The sequence below is a fragment of the Euprymna scolopes genome, chromosome 19 (assembly GCF_053919585.1).
Source record: "Euprymna scolopes isolate OS-2025 chromosome 19, ASM5391958v1, whole genome shotgun sequence".
Lineage (NCBI taxonomy): Eukaryota > Metazoa > Mollusca > Cephalopoda > Sepiida > Sepiolidae > Euprymna > Euprymna scolopes.
In genome coordinates, this window is record NC_136500.1 from 74,281,076 (window position 1) to 74,297,506 (window position 16,431).

Here is a 16,431-nt window from a genome sequence, read left to right on the forward strand (position 1 = left end):
GCAGCTTTTAGAGGAAGTTCATAAATCATAGATCATATTCTTTATTATTATTCTTAAAAAATTTTTTTTATCATTTTTGTCCTAGCTAAGGCTGACACATCCTACTAGATGCCAGATATTCTTGTATCTCACATTCCCACTGAGGGACCATTTTAAGATTCTAACCATCCCTTTAAATGCAATCGTTTGTATCTCTCTTGCACTTAGTTCACCGGGTATATTTGCCAGGTTGGTTTTGAAATTCTTTTTCATGTTTGATGATGACTATTCCAGTGATTGTAACATTTATGATCATAAAAACTTGCGGATATTTCCGATATGAAAGCCACGATACGTATCCACTACAAGTTTGAATAGACTTATCTTTTCACACCAATAACTTTAAAAGCATTTGATAGAAAAGATTTACTTCTAATTTACACACTTCATTTCATCGATTCAAAATACATGTTCTTAATGATTAGTAGAATATTTTTTTCAACATATGATAACACATGTAAAACATCATCATCATCGCCTCCATTCAGTTTCAAAAGACAATCGAGTCACCATAATCATATATATATGTGTGATGTGATGCCTCCGTTCGGTCTCAAGAGACAACGGACACCTCTGTAAGGGTAGCTGTGTGTGTAATTGTGAGGCAAGGGTTGCGCAATCCCCAATCAAACCTCTCCTGAATCAACACTGCTCAAGTCCTGTGACATGTAAAAACAAAATTTTTTTTTTATTTTTACATGTATAAATAATAAGTTTATCACTGCAGGTTCATTATAAATGAAATTTTGATGTATTATTTAAACTACAGTTCACATCTTGAGTATCATTCGCACAACGTTTTGGCCAATGTAACTTCCGACCTTTTTCAGGTGTATTCTGTTAAATTCGAATGGAATTTTGAATGGAATCCTTTAAATTCACGGGAAGTAGCATATTCTCATTCCATCAGCCATGACCGGGTAAAAGTCTTAAATTATTCTTAATTGTATTCTTAGTATTGCTTGGACTGAGGATTGAACCTTCAACCTCCAGAAGAGTGTCACTTACAACTGAAATTTACCTAATATTTTATACATTACACCACTGGTCTTTGCAAACAGTAGTCCGAATAATCCAAATTATCGATCATCATCTCAAAAATTCAGAAGCTGTAATTTGGATGTTCCTAATGAAACACATTTAAAGACACCACTAACAAACGATGACATCTTGTAATCATTTGAGTTGCATGCTGTAAGTGATAATGGCAATTGCATTATAAGATTCAAATTTTGGTTATAGTCAGTTCATGTACTTCCTAACTTCCGGTGTGTCTGCTATTGAAAGCATTGACAAGGAAACTCAGTTCTTTCTCTTTTTTCTCTCATGTCTATATTTCCCCTGTGAATGTACTTTTTTTTTTTTTTATGTTTTTCTGATCGTTCTCTTTTTATTTAATAAATCAGCGAAAAGTTTTTTGTCTTATTTTAATTAAAAAACAAACCGATCATGCGAGATCCCCCTTCACAAGTAAAAGATTTGCTTTCACTACGATTAATGTTTTTACAAAATTAAAAAAAAAAATCCAAGGCATGGTTATTGAGAAAAATATGAACAGACAAATGGGAGTGAATTACTAGGTTCAATCCCTCCTTTGCTGGGGGAATAACTATTGAAATTAGTTTTACTTTTTTTGTTTACTACTTTTCGCCCTCTTTCTTCTTTTTAAAATCTTTTTGAACTATTTTGGGAATATTATGTATTGAATACGTTTTTTTTTATGATGTTCGAAATTTTATGATTTTGATTTCAGTAATTTTATTTTTATACTTTCAGAAACATATTTATCATATAAATTCAAATAAAAGTCTTATTCTTTAAATTTAAAAAAAAAAAAAACATTTTATAATTTCATAAAGATATTTTAAATAAAATTTCAAATAAAATAAAAACTTATTTTCTAACTTTGTTATTAAAAATACAAAAAAAGACTAATTGTGTTTTTTATTTGTACAATTTTGTTAATTTTTTATTGAATATTTTTCAATGTCCTTTTAGATTTTACTTTATCAAATCACTTCACAATAGAAATACTGAAGAATAATAAAAGTGAAAGAACTGATTTGCCTTGTCACTGCTTCCAGTAGCAGCCACGCCAAAAGTTAGGAAGTACCTTAGCTGACTATAACCCAGTTTTTTTTCTTTTTTTTACTTTAATCAATGCCTGTTAACGTTTATCCTGACAATGATGTGAAACACTTGAAAGAAAGAAAATGACCAAATGTCCTAGAAACACACAATAGCCAACTTCAATATTCATTACATGGTATTTCCATCAGTGATATTCCATAATTCCCCCTATATTAAAAAAATAGAAATAACAAAAAATCTGTATGATGTATGTACTGAAGATGAAATGAAAATATTACATTCCAAAAATCATGTAAATTGATCAAATAGTTTCATTTTTAAATAAGAAAATCAAATTTTGTGGCTAAACAAACAGCAACAATATCGCACTGCCATCTTAACATTTTGAAGAAAAAAGGAAGATAACTCCAAATCGAGATTTTAGAAAGCTATTCTTAACATGGAAATGGGAGCGTGGGGATATCGGAAAAACTAAAAGTTGCTTAAAAATTATTTTCTTTATAAAAATAAAACTACACGATCAATTTACATAATTTTTGGAATATGATATTTTCTTTCTGTGACAGGTATGTACATCATACAGATATTTCTTTATTTTTTAATATAGGGACAAGCTCCTGCCATCTCTTTTCCAAACAATCAACACATTGTGACTTGTATCATCTTTTCTTCAATTATTGCACCTCTTCTGTTCTCTTTCCAAAGGACAATCATGTCTATTATGAGACACTTCTTTGAATTGGACTATGCTACAGTGTCAGAACACTTGACCGCTAAGATAATATGCACTGAAAATTATGACATAAGACTGCCAGAAAATGTATAAGATATATCCTAATATGATTTAAAAGAAGGTTTTAATTTGTTTGAAGCATTGTGCATAAGTTTGGGGTCTAGAAGGCTGTGGCTGCAAATGTTATGGGCGCCAAAATGAATTGGAAGAATTTCTTGGTGAAAAAGATAATAGACAGAGACATAATGTAATAATTTTCTTTATATTTACTTTTTTATTTTTTAAATCTTCAATCAATAATGTGTTATACAATATTAAAGTTTTTCTATTTCGAGATCAACTGTTTTTCAAAGTAAATCCATATTGAATCTATGTGGGTCTTGTGTGTTGGCGAAAAGTAGCTTTGGTTTATCTATGTTTAAGTCATTTTTAAACAATTTCTTGTATATGATAAATTGGACACAAGTTATTTTATCAATAGCAGGTATAAAATTGTGGATTCATACCTTTCATAATGGCATTAGTGCATAATTAAGCACAACAGATTTGTAGTATAATTTGAATATGGCATACTGTATTCCATAGTATGTGACGATATTCACTACGCACCCCTCCCAAGGTATGTGAACATTCTGGTTGATATTTTCAGCCTCTATCAACTAAACAAATTTTCTCCTCAACTATTATAGCATCATAGTGAACAAAGTCTTTATCTCCTGCAGATTATCCAAATAGTGCTCATCACGGAAACGGCTGGAATCTTGTTATGTAAGTAACACAGTAGTAGGTGTTTATCTTTCTATTTTATTCCATTGTAACTGGAGTCTTTTTTTTCTTTACAGTATATTTTGATGCCATATAATATCCTGAAGGGGGAGGGGGCAGCTGCCTTAAGCGCATCTGCTCTCCTTGATTCAGAAACAAGATTTTATCAGCTTATACGCGACATGTTAATGGAGACTTCCTGCCCGTGATGTGACATCCTGAACATGTAGCTATAATTCTAATCTTTAATTTTAACGGGATAATCCACTTTTCTGCTTAACCTGGTGCAAAAAATCTGTTTTTTTTTTTAAACATTATTTTCACACTCGCGAAACCAATCTTGCTAGATTACTTACCGTTTAAATGTGCGCTTCAAAATTACTTACTACTACATATATGTCATGGTCATAAAAGGTTGACTAGAATAAAGTGAGAAGAACAGAACACTTTTGTTCCCGCCCCATTCCTATAAAAATACAAAGTGAAATAAATGGCAAAGAGGGAGAACATAACTAATTCAACAAGCATTTTGTAACATTGTAGTGCATATGAAGTTGCAGGTGCAAAAATGGCAGAGTGTTAAAAGGTCGGCCACTCTGGGTTTGTTGGTTGTGAAGTTATGCATAAAAATATCCAAAGAAAAAAATCTTTACCTTAAAATCATCCTTTCGAACAGCAAACATAACTTCAATAATATATTGAGTACGCATATCCACTTTGCCTTCATGTAAGATATTTCGTAACTGTTCAAAGATTGCTGGAAAAAAAAAAAAAAAAAATTGTTATCAAGAAGTTTAATATTCATTTGTTGTCTTCATCATGTAATGTGCACACTTATGAACAACTTCAATTAAAATAACAATAATTCCTGATTTTGTGCAATTTTCTGAAAAATACCATTGTAATCTCATCAGGTCTTCCATTTTTTTCTTAAATTAACTCAAGTGTGCACATTGTACAATACCTACTTCCATTGTGACAAATAAAACCAAGTAGTTTCTATTAACTTGCTATTTGAAACAAGACAGGATGTTTCTGTATTTTGGAGATGGGAATAGTTTAATCAAGGCATGTAGAGTCAATGCTGAACATGAATCAGGTCAACAGTCGCGAGATATTCAAAAGCTAAGCAACTATATCTAATTACAATAAGCAAAAGATAATACCTGTTCTTTCTTCCAGGGACTCAGTCATCTGTTACTTCCAGTCTTATCTATATAAGTAACACATAGAAATAATAGGTGTTAATCTTTTTCTCTATTGTAGCTATAGTTATTTTTTTCTTTACAATATATATTTATGCCATATAATATTCCATAGAAGAAAAAAATGGTTGCCCTAAATGCAGCCACTTTCCTCCCTGATTTTAGAAATAATTTAATCAGCTTATCTGCTACATGTCACTGGAGATTTCCTGTGTGTGATGTAACATTCTGAATATTCTGAGCTCTAATTATATAGGGCAAGGAAAGCTTGGTGTCTGACCATATTAAATTATTAGCCAGAGTTTACTATTTGTCTGGTAACAGGATGCTTACTATGACTTTTCTCAACTGCAAATGGCTGCGGCTTGCCATGATAACAGCTTCTTCTTGTAACTTTGTCCAGTTTTACACTACTTCTCTGTGTTCACCTGTTGAGTCAACCAGAAGTTAGGAAGTATGTTAGCTGACTATAACCCCTACAACTTATTGTCAGTGTATATGTTAATACTATCATCAATATATATATATATATATATATATATATATATATATATATATATATATATATATTAAAAAAAAAAATTGAGAAATCACATTACCATTTATTCCCCTAGGAGAAACTTCAGTAAGCTTCTGGCCACACTCTTTGAGGAATCCGACAGCAACTTCTACAGAATCATTTGTGGGGTTCTCCAATAAGAGAGTAAGAATTTCCAATGCCACAACTTCATGAGCCTGGGTAATAAAAAAAAAAAAGAAGTAGTAAATTAATGTAATGTATATAAGTATATCCTGGTCTTTTTCTCCTGCAATATTAGGATTGGCTGGTTTAGCCATAAATACCAGCTGGTAGAGATATTTAGAAAGACATCAAAGCGTACACAAACCTCATGCTAGAACTCTCGCTTCGACTACGATACTCGTCCATACAATGACATAACAGATTTATTACTCAAATTGAAGCAAGATCATTCAGCTACTTCAAACGATATACATCCCTTTCCCAGGATTATATTATAAATTAAAATAATAATATGAAATAACTCAAGGTGAATACATCAGGTTGACAAGAAAGTTCTTGCAGTTTTAAACTTTTAAATTCAGATGAGCATATCTCGGCTCAAACAAAAAATTATTGATCGAAATAAGCACCTCAGAGTCAACACACTTTTGCCAACGCAAAAACAAGTATATTTATACCAGTAACATAAAAATTTTGCATTTTGGTGGTAATGAAGATGCTGAAGGCGTTTTTGACATTGCTTAGGTTTTTGAAGCATTTCTTATACAGAAAGTCATCAAAATGCTCGAAAAATTGGTAGTCAGAAGTCAGTTTTGGTAGTTAGGTAATCAGTTTTGGTAATCAGGTAGTCAGTTTTGGAACATGGTGGATGAGATAGAGTTTCGTAGCCCAATTCATTCAACTTTTGAGGGTTAGTTTAGAAATGTGTGGTCAGGCATTGTCACTGTCGACTAACGCTGAGTGTTGTTGTCAAAGTTTCTGATGCATTTCATCCATTTGTTTTTGCTGTAATAGTTTTGCCTGCATTCAAAAAACTCTAATGGGTGAGACCAGTCGCAGACCACCAAACAGTCAGCATGACCTTCTTTTGGTGCAACTCTGACTTTGGGAAGTGTCGTGGAGCTTTGTCAGCATCTAACAACTGAACTGAGTGTCGCTGGTTGTCGTAAAGAACCCACTTTCCAATCTCTCTCAAGTGGTTGGAAATCATAGTATGTTATGTCTAATTCAGAAGTAAGTTCTCAAACAGTTGTGCATGGATTGGCTTCGACTAAGGCTCTTAATTGATCGTTGTCAGCATCTGATAGCTGACTATGCTCATCATCTTCAAGACTCCTGTCGCCGCCATGAAATTTCTTAAGCCACCATTGTGCTGTGCTTTGTTGATATTGTGAGCTGTTTCAGCAGCTTTTCAGCCTAGCTTGAATTGAAATAAAAAAATTGTGCGAACTTGCTGTTTTTTCCATCTTGTATTCAATGTTCTAAAAAGAACACATAATTGTTTTAAAACGATTGTAATTTAAACGATTAGATAGAGCGAAAATGTTCCTTAAAATGACATATAAAGTAAAGGTATTATAACGAAAACTTATTAGAACAAACATTTGAAATCAAAATAAAAAATATTGCAAGAAGTGATCATTTGCAATATTTCATGTTCAGGTAACAAATACTTGCATGAAAAATATTTTAATGGTTTTTAATCAAAACTGTTCGTTTATCAACCAATTTTTAATTAAGGAAATTAAGAAGCATTTGTAGCTTATCTTTTATAAGGAAGAAATTTTTGGTATCTCCCCTTTGGAAGAAATTCTCTTCCCAATAAAACCTTAAAATTGCCAACAAGTCTCCTTGTATCCCCATGCATGAATTTTATTCGCGAATTAACAAGATCAAAGCCACTGGACAATCCAACGATGCAGATCAGCAGTCACATGCACGGGGAAATGACGATGGAAAAAAAAAAAATAAAAACCAAAATGTATGTTAAAAAAAAGAAGAAGAAAAAAAAAAAGACATTTAATTGAATTGTTGCTTGATTGTTCACCGGCGATAACACACAAGTACATGTTTGTTGAAATGCACAATTGCACAAATCTGATTCCCTTCACTGAACTTTCTTTTGTGTTTATAAAAATGTTACATGCACATGATTAACATCATATCTCAATCTTTTTCACTTGCTTTTTTTCATAGTTTGCTTCTTCAGGGCATTTAAAAAAAAATATCTAGCACATAGTCGGCCAACTTAATAATTCTTTGTACAAGAGTAGCTGGTTAGAACACCCTCTACCCTTTTATAGAAATGAGGTTTGGTTTGGTTCTAGAGGGCCACCCTCCTAGGCATTGTCTCTTCTTTGAGGCGAGGGAAGATTGGTTTATTGCCAATCGCCTGGGGAACCTTTACCATAGAATGCTGACAAATCCATTTTCTGTGTATTCTTCCAGTACTTTCTCAGGGTACCCCCCCATCAAACCATGAATGTTAACTAACTTTATGTCTGACTTTGCTACAGTGGCAGGCAAACCTCCCCACTTTAGTTTTGTGTTTTTGTTTAATATAAATCTGTTTTGATCATTTAATACTAAAAATTTTTTATTACATACAATTAATTTAATAAAAGTTGTTATTTTTACCCAAAACTGGAGAGAAATTGTGGGTTCAGACTTTTCCCTGATGTAATCAATGCATAAATAACCATTATAGATCTGGTAGGAATTGAACTGGACATTGCCGATTCCATAATCTGTGCTATTGATGTTAAATGTTTGTGGGTACATCCACTAGTATAAATATGAGTTAAAATTTGTTTAGATGGATTTGGATACTTCAAGCATATATTAAGTTGAGTTTACGATATATTGCAAGTAAGAATTGTTAAATATTATTACCAGGAACAAAAACATTGAAAATAAATTAAATCTACTCTTACTTGTTAGGTATTTATTACCTAAGTTATCATCTACAGAAATCATACATTTATGTAAAATACAGTTTTTTTAGTTATTCATTGAATGAGTCTCATTGCAGTTTCTATTTTCATCGATTGAGCTCTCGGACGCTGCCATTGTATTCCGTAAGCGATCATGAAAATCTACAATTTCTTGGTTCTGTAGCTTCTTTATTATATCTCTTCAGAGTGACATTGCTTGCAAAACATAGTTGTCACTAAAGTAAGGACTTTTTTCTAGAAATTTTATAACCATCTCCATAGACTTTTCTGCATCATCCTATGATATTGTTTCATCAGAGTGTTCTTGGTTATTTACATTAGGGTCAAGAGAATGGGAGCCGTCGCTATTTTCATCACCATTACTGCCTTCAGGATATTGATCAGTAGTTTCCTCATCTTGTTGCACCCTCATTTCAACATCATTTGCATTAAGTGATTTAAGAACAGCGTGGTTGGTCGGTAACCGTTTGGTTTCAAGAATTTTTTCTAGACCAGATGTATTTTCTAATTCTTTCAGTTCAGAAGCCTTTGGCGCTGGCCATAATTTACCCCATGCTTTAGTTAATGTGCTTGCTCGAACTTGATTTTGTGCGCTTGTGAGAGAAAATATGGCATCTTTGATAGTAAAATTGTGCTGAAAATCGCTTATACTCACGGTACTATTTATCATATTCAGTATGAAATCATTTCTGTAGAAACATTTTAAGTTCCAAATAATCCCTTGATCCATAGGTTGGATGAGAGAAGACACATTAGGTGGTGAGTAGCACACAAAAATATTCCCACAAGATGACACTAGTTCTGACTCAGGAGGATGTGCTCTACAATTGTCCAACAGGAGCAAGTACTTTGAATCAAGTTTATCTAATTCAAGAAAATGCCTCTGGACAACTGGCACAAATTCTTGCAAAAACCATTTTTTTAAACAACTGTTGATTCATCCATCCATTTCGTGAAGAATAATAGGATACTGGCAAAGGCAAAACTCCTTTCAATGCTTGGAGACACTTTGGTTTGCCGATGACAAGAAGTTAAAGTTTATGAGTTCCAGAAGCATTAGCGCATAACATCACTGTTAGTCTTTCTTTATTTAATTTGAATCCTTTTATTTTCTGCTCCTTGGATCCGGCTAATGTTTTTGTAGGTAAGCACTTCCAATTTATGCCACTTTCATCAGCATTGTAAACATCCTCTGGTATTAAACCATAATCAGCAATTATCGTCTTGAATTTGTCACAATAATTTGATGCTGCATGTGTATCAGCAGACCGTTGTTCGCCGACATTGTTAATTGTCTTATACCATGTCTATTCTTAAAGCTCCTAAGCCAGCCTTCACTGAATTTCATATCTTCTGCGATATTCAACTCTTTTTGCTTTAGCAATTAACATGGGCCCAGATATTGCTACACCTTCATTCTGTTTTGCTACAAACCACTCATGTAATATTCGATCGAATTCAACTTGCTTTGGTCTGCGAAGAGTCCTTCTTTTGACATGTCTTTTATTTGGAGAGAAAGGAGCAGCCTTCAATATTTCTTCCTTTTTCTTCTGGATGTAAAACAGTGTACTTCTTCCAATCTTATAATTTCTCAATATAACGCTATTTTCAACTCCAGCATCTAATTTTTCTATAATTTAACGTTTTTCGAGTAAAATCAGTGTCACTTGTTTTCTTTTAGAGTTGCAAGCCATTGTGATGGGTTGTTTTACACTATTTTAAATATAACAATCTGAAAAAAAAAAATTTACAGTTAGTGTAATTAATTATCAATAGCTAATCTACATTAATTACATGGTACCAATATTAACATTTCTGCGCAATATCTGACTAAACCATGTAAACAGTTTTACTGCAACTCCGCATCAAATATGCTAATACAATTTCAATGATGAGACAGTTCAAGTTTAGAGAAAGTCCAGGTTTAGAAGAAGTCCAAATTAAAGGAGTTTTACTGTATATGCAATGTAAACCATGTGGCAAATTTTTATTTGCTATTTCCTTTTCTAGATGCCAATAGAGGAGAACACCCACACAACTCATCTTTCTGCTAATTACTTTTATCTCCTTCCAAATGTTGCAACACAATTGTCTCATTATTTCAAAATCTCATTCTCTAACAATCATGCAATTGTGTCAAACCAATAAAATCCTTGTATTTATCATTTGACTTTAACTTACATGAGTTGCCTGTACTTTACATTTCAATAAGATAAGCTGAGAGTTTAGTGGTCTTCGTGAAAAACATGAACGAATTGATTCTGAATTCTGTCCAAATGTAGACAAATATTAATAAATATATGAGCTGGCTGAATGATTTTTATTAACGCATGATTAGGCTATGCATCGTTAAACCAATCCCTAACCCAGCACATTATTAGACACCTTTACTTGACTTTGGAAGCATTCACCCAGGATGGGCTCTTCCCATAGAACACAGTGTGTCCTGGATGAACATATACCATGCATGATGATCTGCATCAGCCAATAACGAGACCAGCACTGAACACCATAAACCTGTGGACTAGAGACAGGTTCAACCATATCTTCAGCTGGCCTACTGGTTATCTCTACCAATCTTGGAATAGTTCTGGAGCTATTGTTTTGTGGATAAACTTGTGTTTTGTGGCATGCAGCGTAGTCAAACCAACAAAGTCTCCTCTTTAAAAGCACCTGGTTAACGCAGACGATCCTGCGTCACGTCCAGATTTGTATATTGGAGACAAAATAGTCCCAGCGGAGACAATATAGGTTAAATATTACCAACCTTTTGAAAAACGCAGCTATCATCAACCAGTTCTTGCAGCTGAAGAGAAGGATTATCTGAACTTTTGTATCTATTGTGATCTTGGGACAAGACCACAGATGAGGTTGTAGGCAACTGAAAGTATGACAAGCATTGTTGATTTGAACGTCAATATCAAGAGGTATGTTGACATCAACATCCAAATCAACACAAGGGTTTTCTTGTTAAGAAAATCATGTTTTTCCTGAAAAGCATAATTCTACTTAACAGGAAAATCCTAGAAGAGGTTGATCGCCTATCAAGGAGGGTAGGAATTCTGCAGAGAGGAATTTTGTTTTTGTAGCATTTATCTTCATACCAATCTAAAAAAAAAAAAAAAAAAAAAAAAAAAAAAATGCTAGTTATTTGGCCATTTATAAATATACAAACAGATTTTCTTACCACTTGTTGGTTAACCAAATGTGCGATATAGCGGCACGAAGAGATGCAGACATTTTTGTCATTCCTTTTGAAGGCTCTTCGGAACTGGATGATTAATCTGCGCAAGATTAGTTCACCATTTTGAGGAAACTACAATACAAAAATAAAAAAATACAATAAAAAATTAATTGAAAAATTTAAGAAACAAAATTCAAATATAAAAAAAGACACTCATCATGTGGTAAGTTTCATAAATAAATACTTTTTGTTACAAAAAAAAAAAAAAAAAAAAAATAGTGCAAATTGTTTTTCTTTTATGATTTTGTGTATTTAGTACTTGTACAGTTTATGGACCGTGCTGAAATAATATTATTGAGAAAGCCTATTTAACATGGGGAGGAAGGCTTTTAAACTAATCTGTATTCTTACCTAACAATTTAATGAATAAAAGATACAAAAAAAATTGAATTTAACTTGAAAATCCTATATCAAAAATAGCATTGTCCATAAACTGTAGGAGCAACTTTTAAAATTTTTTTTATTTACCTATGCTTTTTAAACCCTATGTGGATTAGAGATGTTTATTTTAATGATTTTTTTTTTTCTTAAATTGAATTTTCTGTCATATTTTTATTGCAAAGCACACTGCTGCAATTTCATTGATTAAGCATTTTGACACCTTCTGGTGATTTATGTAATATGCCAATGAAACATTAGTTTTACAGAATATGCCACCGAAACATCAGCTTTAGCACGGCCCGTATTTTAAGTACAGGAACTTTATTGTGATTTCATTTTGATCATCAAAATTACCAAAACGTTAATGCTTATCTGCTTATATGAATAAATGCAAACGTTTAAGTCTTATGCTTACAAGAAACTTATGAAAGAAATGTTTATTTAAAATTTTGGCCTCAAATATTTCAAGTAAACATATATATAAAATAATATATTCTGCATATATTTTTATATTCAGTATTTACTTCAATAGTGCTCAATACATGAGTAGAGATATATAGTATTATAAAAAATAATCTCATAGCAATAAGCTACGCACAGACATTTGTTTCATTCCCTAAAGTAATTTGTCTGGCTAAATGTAGGGATTTACAGTCTACCACCCTTTTTATGAGTAAATAGTGTTTACATCAATTACGACAATTGAAGTTAGTAATTTTATAGTGAAGATAACCTCAATGATTCAGTTTCACTTACTTTTGTATTGATAATAGCTACTAAAGCAGCATAGACATGTGTGAATGTTGGAGAAGCGACTTGAGCCTGTAGTAGAGAACGAGCTAATAGACCTCTGAAAAAAAAAAAAAAAAAAAAAAAATTATATTTCAAACAAATTTCATAAAATATCTTTGACATCTTATATATAGTCTGTGAATATTTATGAGTGAAACGCATAAAATAGGTTTAAAAGCCAAATTAAATTGCAGTATTATGTAAAATAAATTAATATTTCGATCATGTTTGTTTATTTTACTATTTACATAATATTGCATTGTAATTTGGCATATAAACGTATTTCAAATGTAGTCTATTTTAAAATTTAAACAATGCTTATATCACAGAAAACAACTTTGACACATAGAAATATATATATATATATATAGTGGATGTCCTCATCAAGAGCGTCCATCTCCTTTATTTCAGATCCTTTGTCCACTTTCTAACTTCTCCCTTAAATTGAATGTGTTCGCAAGTGGCTCTTAAGGCCAGCCAATCTGCGACAGATTTTATCACAGAATTGGCACATTCGATCTGTGTTGATTGCAGTGTCATTATTGGAGTGCATGACAGGTTGTGCACATTTGTGCAAATGGCTTTTGAGGCCAGCAAGATTATATGACAAAACAGCTATATTCCAAATTCCAGATGTTATTAATCTTACCATTTATTTCTTTCAACCTATTAAAATGTTCACTCTGGAATATAACCGTTTTGTCAACTATTTGTATATGCTCTGTAGTTACATTTACTATGTATTGAGATTCATAAATAATATAATTTTTACATGCATAAAAGTTATGTCCACTTGAATGTGTTAATATGAAAGCATGTTTTCAACTATGAACTCACCTTTTCTCCTCCTCCTGTCTCGATCAGATACATCTCTTAACAGCCCCCCCCCCCACCATTCAATCACTAAATCAATCTAACCATATCACGCTATATTAATATATTTATACATATTTACGATATTTTATTGATATAAGGATGGTTTCAGATTCCTTTCAGTCACTGTCAAACTAGATTCATTTCTTATTTCAACTGATACGGTTGGCACTATATGTGGTAAATCCGGTCATGTTTAGATCTAATGCACAACCTGTGTTACATAGCCGACAGGTAGCTAATTACAAATGGGTACCTTGTCAACTTGGTTCTCATCTGATGACCCATATCTTAGTGAAAATCCTAGTATGGTTTGTTTTACAATAGACATCAAAACAAAAAAATGGTAAAAAAACAAATATATAATAAATGTTATCAAAGGCAAGATAAGTTAATCTTCTACCTAGCTGGATATGATTTGTTTTTTGTGTTTTAATGTATTTTAAAGTGTTTATTCGATTTGAAATACAAATAGTGCTGAGTTGTTAAATTAAACTGCCAACAAGATGGCATGCTGTTTTCAGAGTGTTTGAATGGCTCAAAACTCAAAAAATAAATAAAATCCTGATAGAAATCTACCCAATCTGCTTCTCCAGTCAGTCACTTTGAATTTGAAGCATGCGAGCACTATCAAACTATCAACCTAAAATGAATTCCTAAAAAAAAAAAACACCTGTTATTATGGCTTGCATCATTTAATATAGCCCTCCGGAAAATGAAAGCAGTAAACAGTGAGAAGAGGTTGATGCGTCAGATTCTTTTTAAGTCTCAGAAAGTGAGCGAGAGTGAGAGAGATAGAAATTAGTTTCTCTCAATCCATTTGTGGAAAGGATAAACAATTCGTTCCCTCAAAGTATTCAATGTCTGTCATTTCAGAACATTATATTGTGATTTGTCGCTTTGGTCTCAATACAACAGCGAGACAGAAGGAAAACAAAGGTGGATTTAAGCAGACAAGAAAGAAATTTGTGTAAAGTTGGATTCACATTTTATTCCATACCAATGTTTTCTATAAGAAAATAAAAAGTTTCAAGGTTCTAAACTATTGTTCACATTTCACTTTTCCATAAATGACGCTATTTATTATTACGGTCACCAAGTTTGACACCATATTTTTAATATTCCAGATTCCTTCAGTGTATTTTGACAAATGTTTGCAAGCAAAGTCAGAAAATGATACAAATATAATTATATAAGAAATAAAGAGGCCAGAACTCACCTTCCTCTGACAATATTTTCTTGAAACAGTTCACGGACAATACCTATAATATTGGCAACATTGACTTTGTTAATCAAACCATTAATGCTTTTACGCAGCGACTCCCACGACAATCTTTGGTATGCAACACTGGATGAAATAAAAAAAAAATATAACAAAAATCAATCATTGTACAGCAACACTTTAAGAAATAACAAAGAACTTAATGACCTTTTTTCTTAATAAAAAAAGATAATTTTCTGCCTCAGTAACAAGCTTTACCATTGTGACATTTCAAATTGCTAAAAATTTCAGTGACAGATAATCTAGATGATCTGTCATAAAGACTCTCCTACCCCACCCCACCTGGTTTAAAGGATGACATCATTCATTGTGCATGGTTATCCCCACTTGTTTTAATGGATGATGTCGTCCATTATGCACAGGGCAAACAATATCAGAGTTATAGTAGTATGCATATGTGCAACACAAAGAAAGGTTGATGAAACTGCAGCCTGAAATCACTGCCATCTTGTTGCAGTGATATCTTTGATAGTTTGAGCAAGCAGTTTGTTACCCAGAAAAGTGATTAATTTGCAATGTAATCCCCCTCATTTCTTTGCCTGAGTGGTGCAAGCATATAAAGATGTAGACAATAATCATCAAAGAGGACACTCTCTGATTCACAAATGTTTGGTCTTTGAAGTTGAAATTGCGATTGGCTAACCATCTTGTGCGATCTTAATCATGACCATCATTATAGTTTCTGATATGGTGCAGATCAAAGCCAACTCAACTCGACCGAGGTGAATGCCATTGCAACAGCTACAAAATGGAGTGATATACTACTACTGTATCTCTTAGCAGTTGAGTTCAATTTGATTACTGTTTCTAGTTTGTGTTTGGGCTAGGATTGGCGGTGTAGTATTTGTTCTGTCCTCAGTTGGAGGAGGGTTGGTTGGTTGTTTTTGTTTTATGGCATATCAACTTTTTTCAGGTTATTTAATGCCTAATCTAGTTATTTTGAAGAACGATTTTTAATGTAGTATATTTTTTTTTTTAGGTCAGATTCTATTTAACCCATAGTTGGGACCCTAACTGGTACTACCACTCCGGGTCAGAGTGGACCTGGGAGCAATATCAATTTAAGAGTGGCTCCACACTCCCCAAGGCCCACAAGGTGGGGCCTCACCATCGGATATAGTTTTAGGTCATATCCAGGACCCAGTTGGAGGAGGGAGGGAGCATTTTATACAGAAGCATTTTTCTTGTCTCAATCCAGTGTCTATTTTATGGGTAGCTGGACCCCCCCCCCATCAAAAACCGACTTTGTGTCTAACATTTTTCTCATGGGGTTAAAAATCTCTGCTTTTTATGCTTTAGGGGCTGAGGGATAAAAGACGTATTTACTTGCCTCAAGAGTAGAATTTAAACACAAGGTCAGTTTATGTGGGTAAATGCAGATTCCTAATGAGAGGAATTCTTGATTTGCACCTAAACAACATGTGTACGCATGGATAAGTCACGTACACTCAACCCATGATGACCACTGTCACCACAACAGTAAGTAACGGCATAAGTTGTAAGAATTTCTTTACAATTAATCACACCAACAGTGTCTCATTAAAAAAAC

The 16,431-nt window shown here is 32.9% G+C and overlaps 1 protein-coding gene across 2 annotated transcripts in view; it reads right to left on the reverse strand.

The window, feature by feature from the left end:
* Nucleotides 1–16,431, reverse strand: part of LOC145239751 (uncharacterized) — a 92,566-nt gene that overhangs the window by 36,133 nt on the left and 40,002 nt on the right. For both annotated transcript variants that reach the window (XM_080103157.1, XM_080103158.1), the window contains exons 3-7: nucleotides 14,820–14,948; nucleotides 12,692–12,785; nucleotides 11,498–11,626; nucleotides 5,433–5,568; nucleotides 4,282–4,385 (exon numbers count right to left, since the gene is read on the reverse strand). In XM_080103157.1, coding sequence (XP_079959283.1) covers nucleotides 4,282–4,385; nucleotides 5,433–5,568; nucleotides 11,498–11,626; nucleotides 12,692–12,785; nucleotides 14,820–14,948 — 592 coding nt within the window. The remainder of the gene's footprint in view (nucleotides 1–4,281; nucleotides 4,386–5,432; nucleotides 5,569–11,497; nucleotides 11,627–12,691; nucleotides 12,786–14,819; nucleotides 14,949–16,431) is intronic.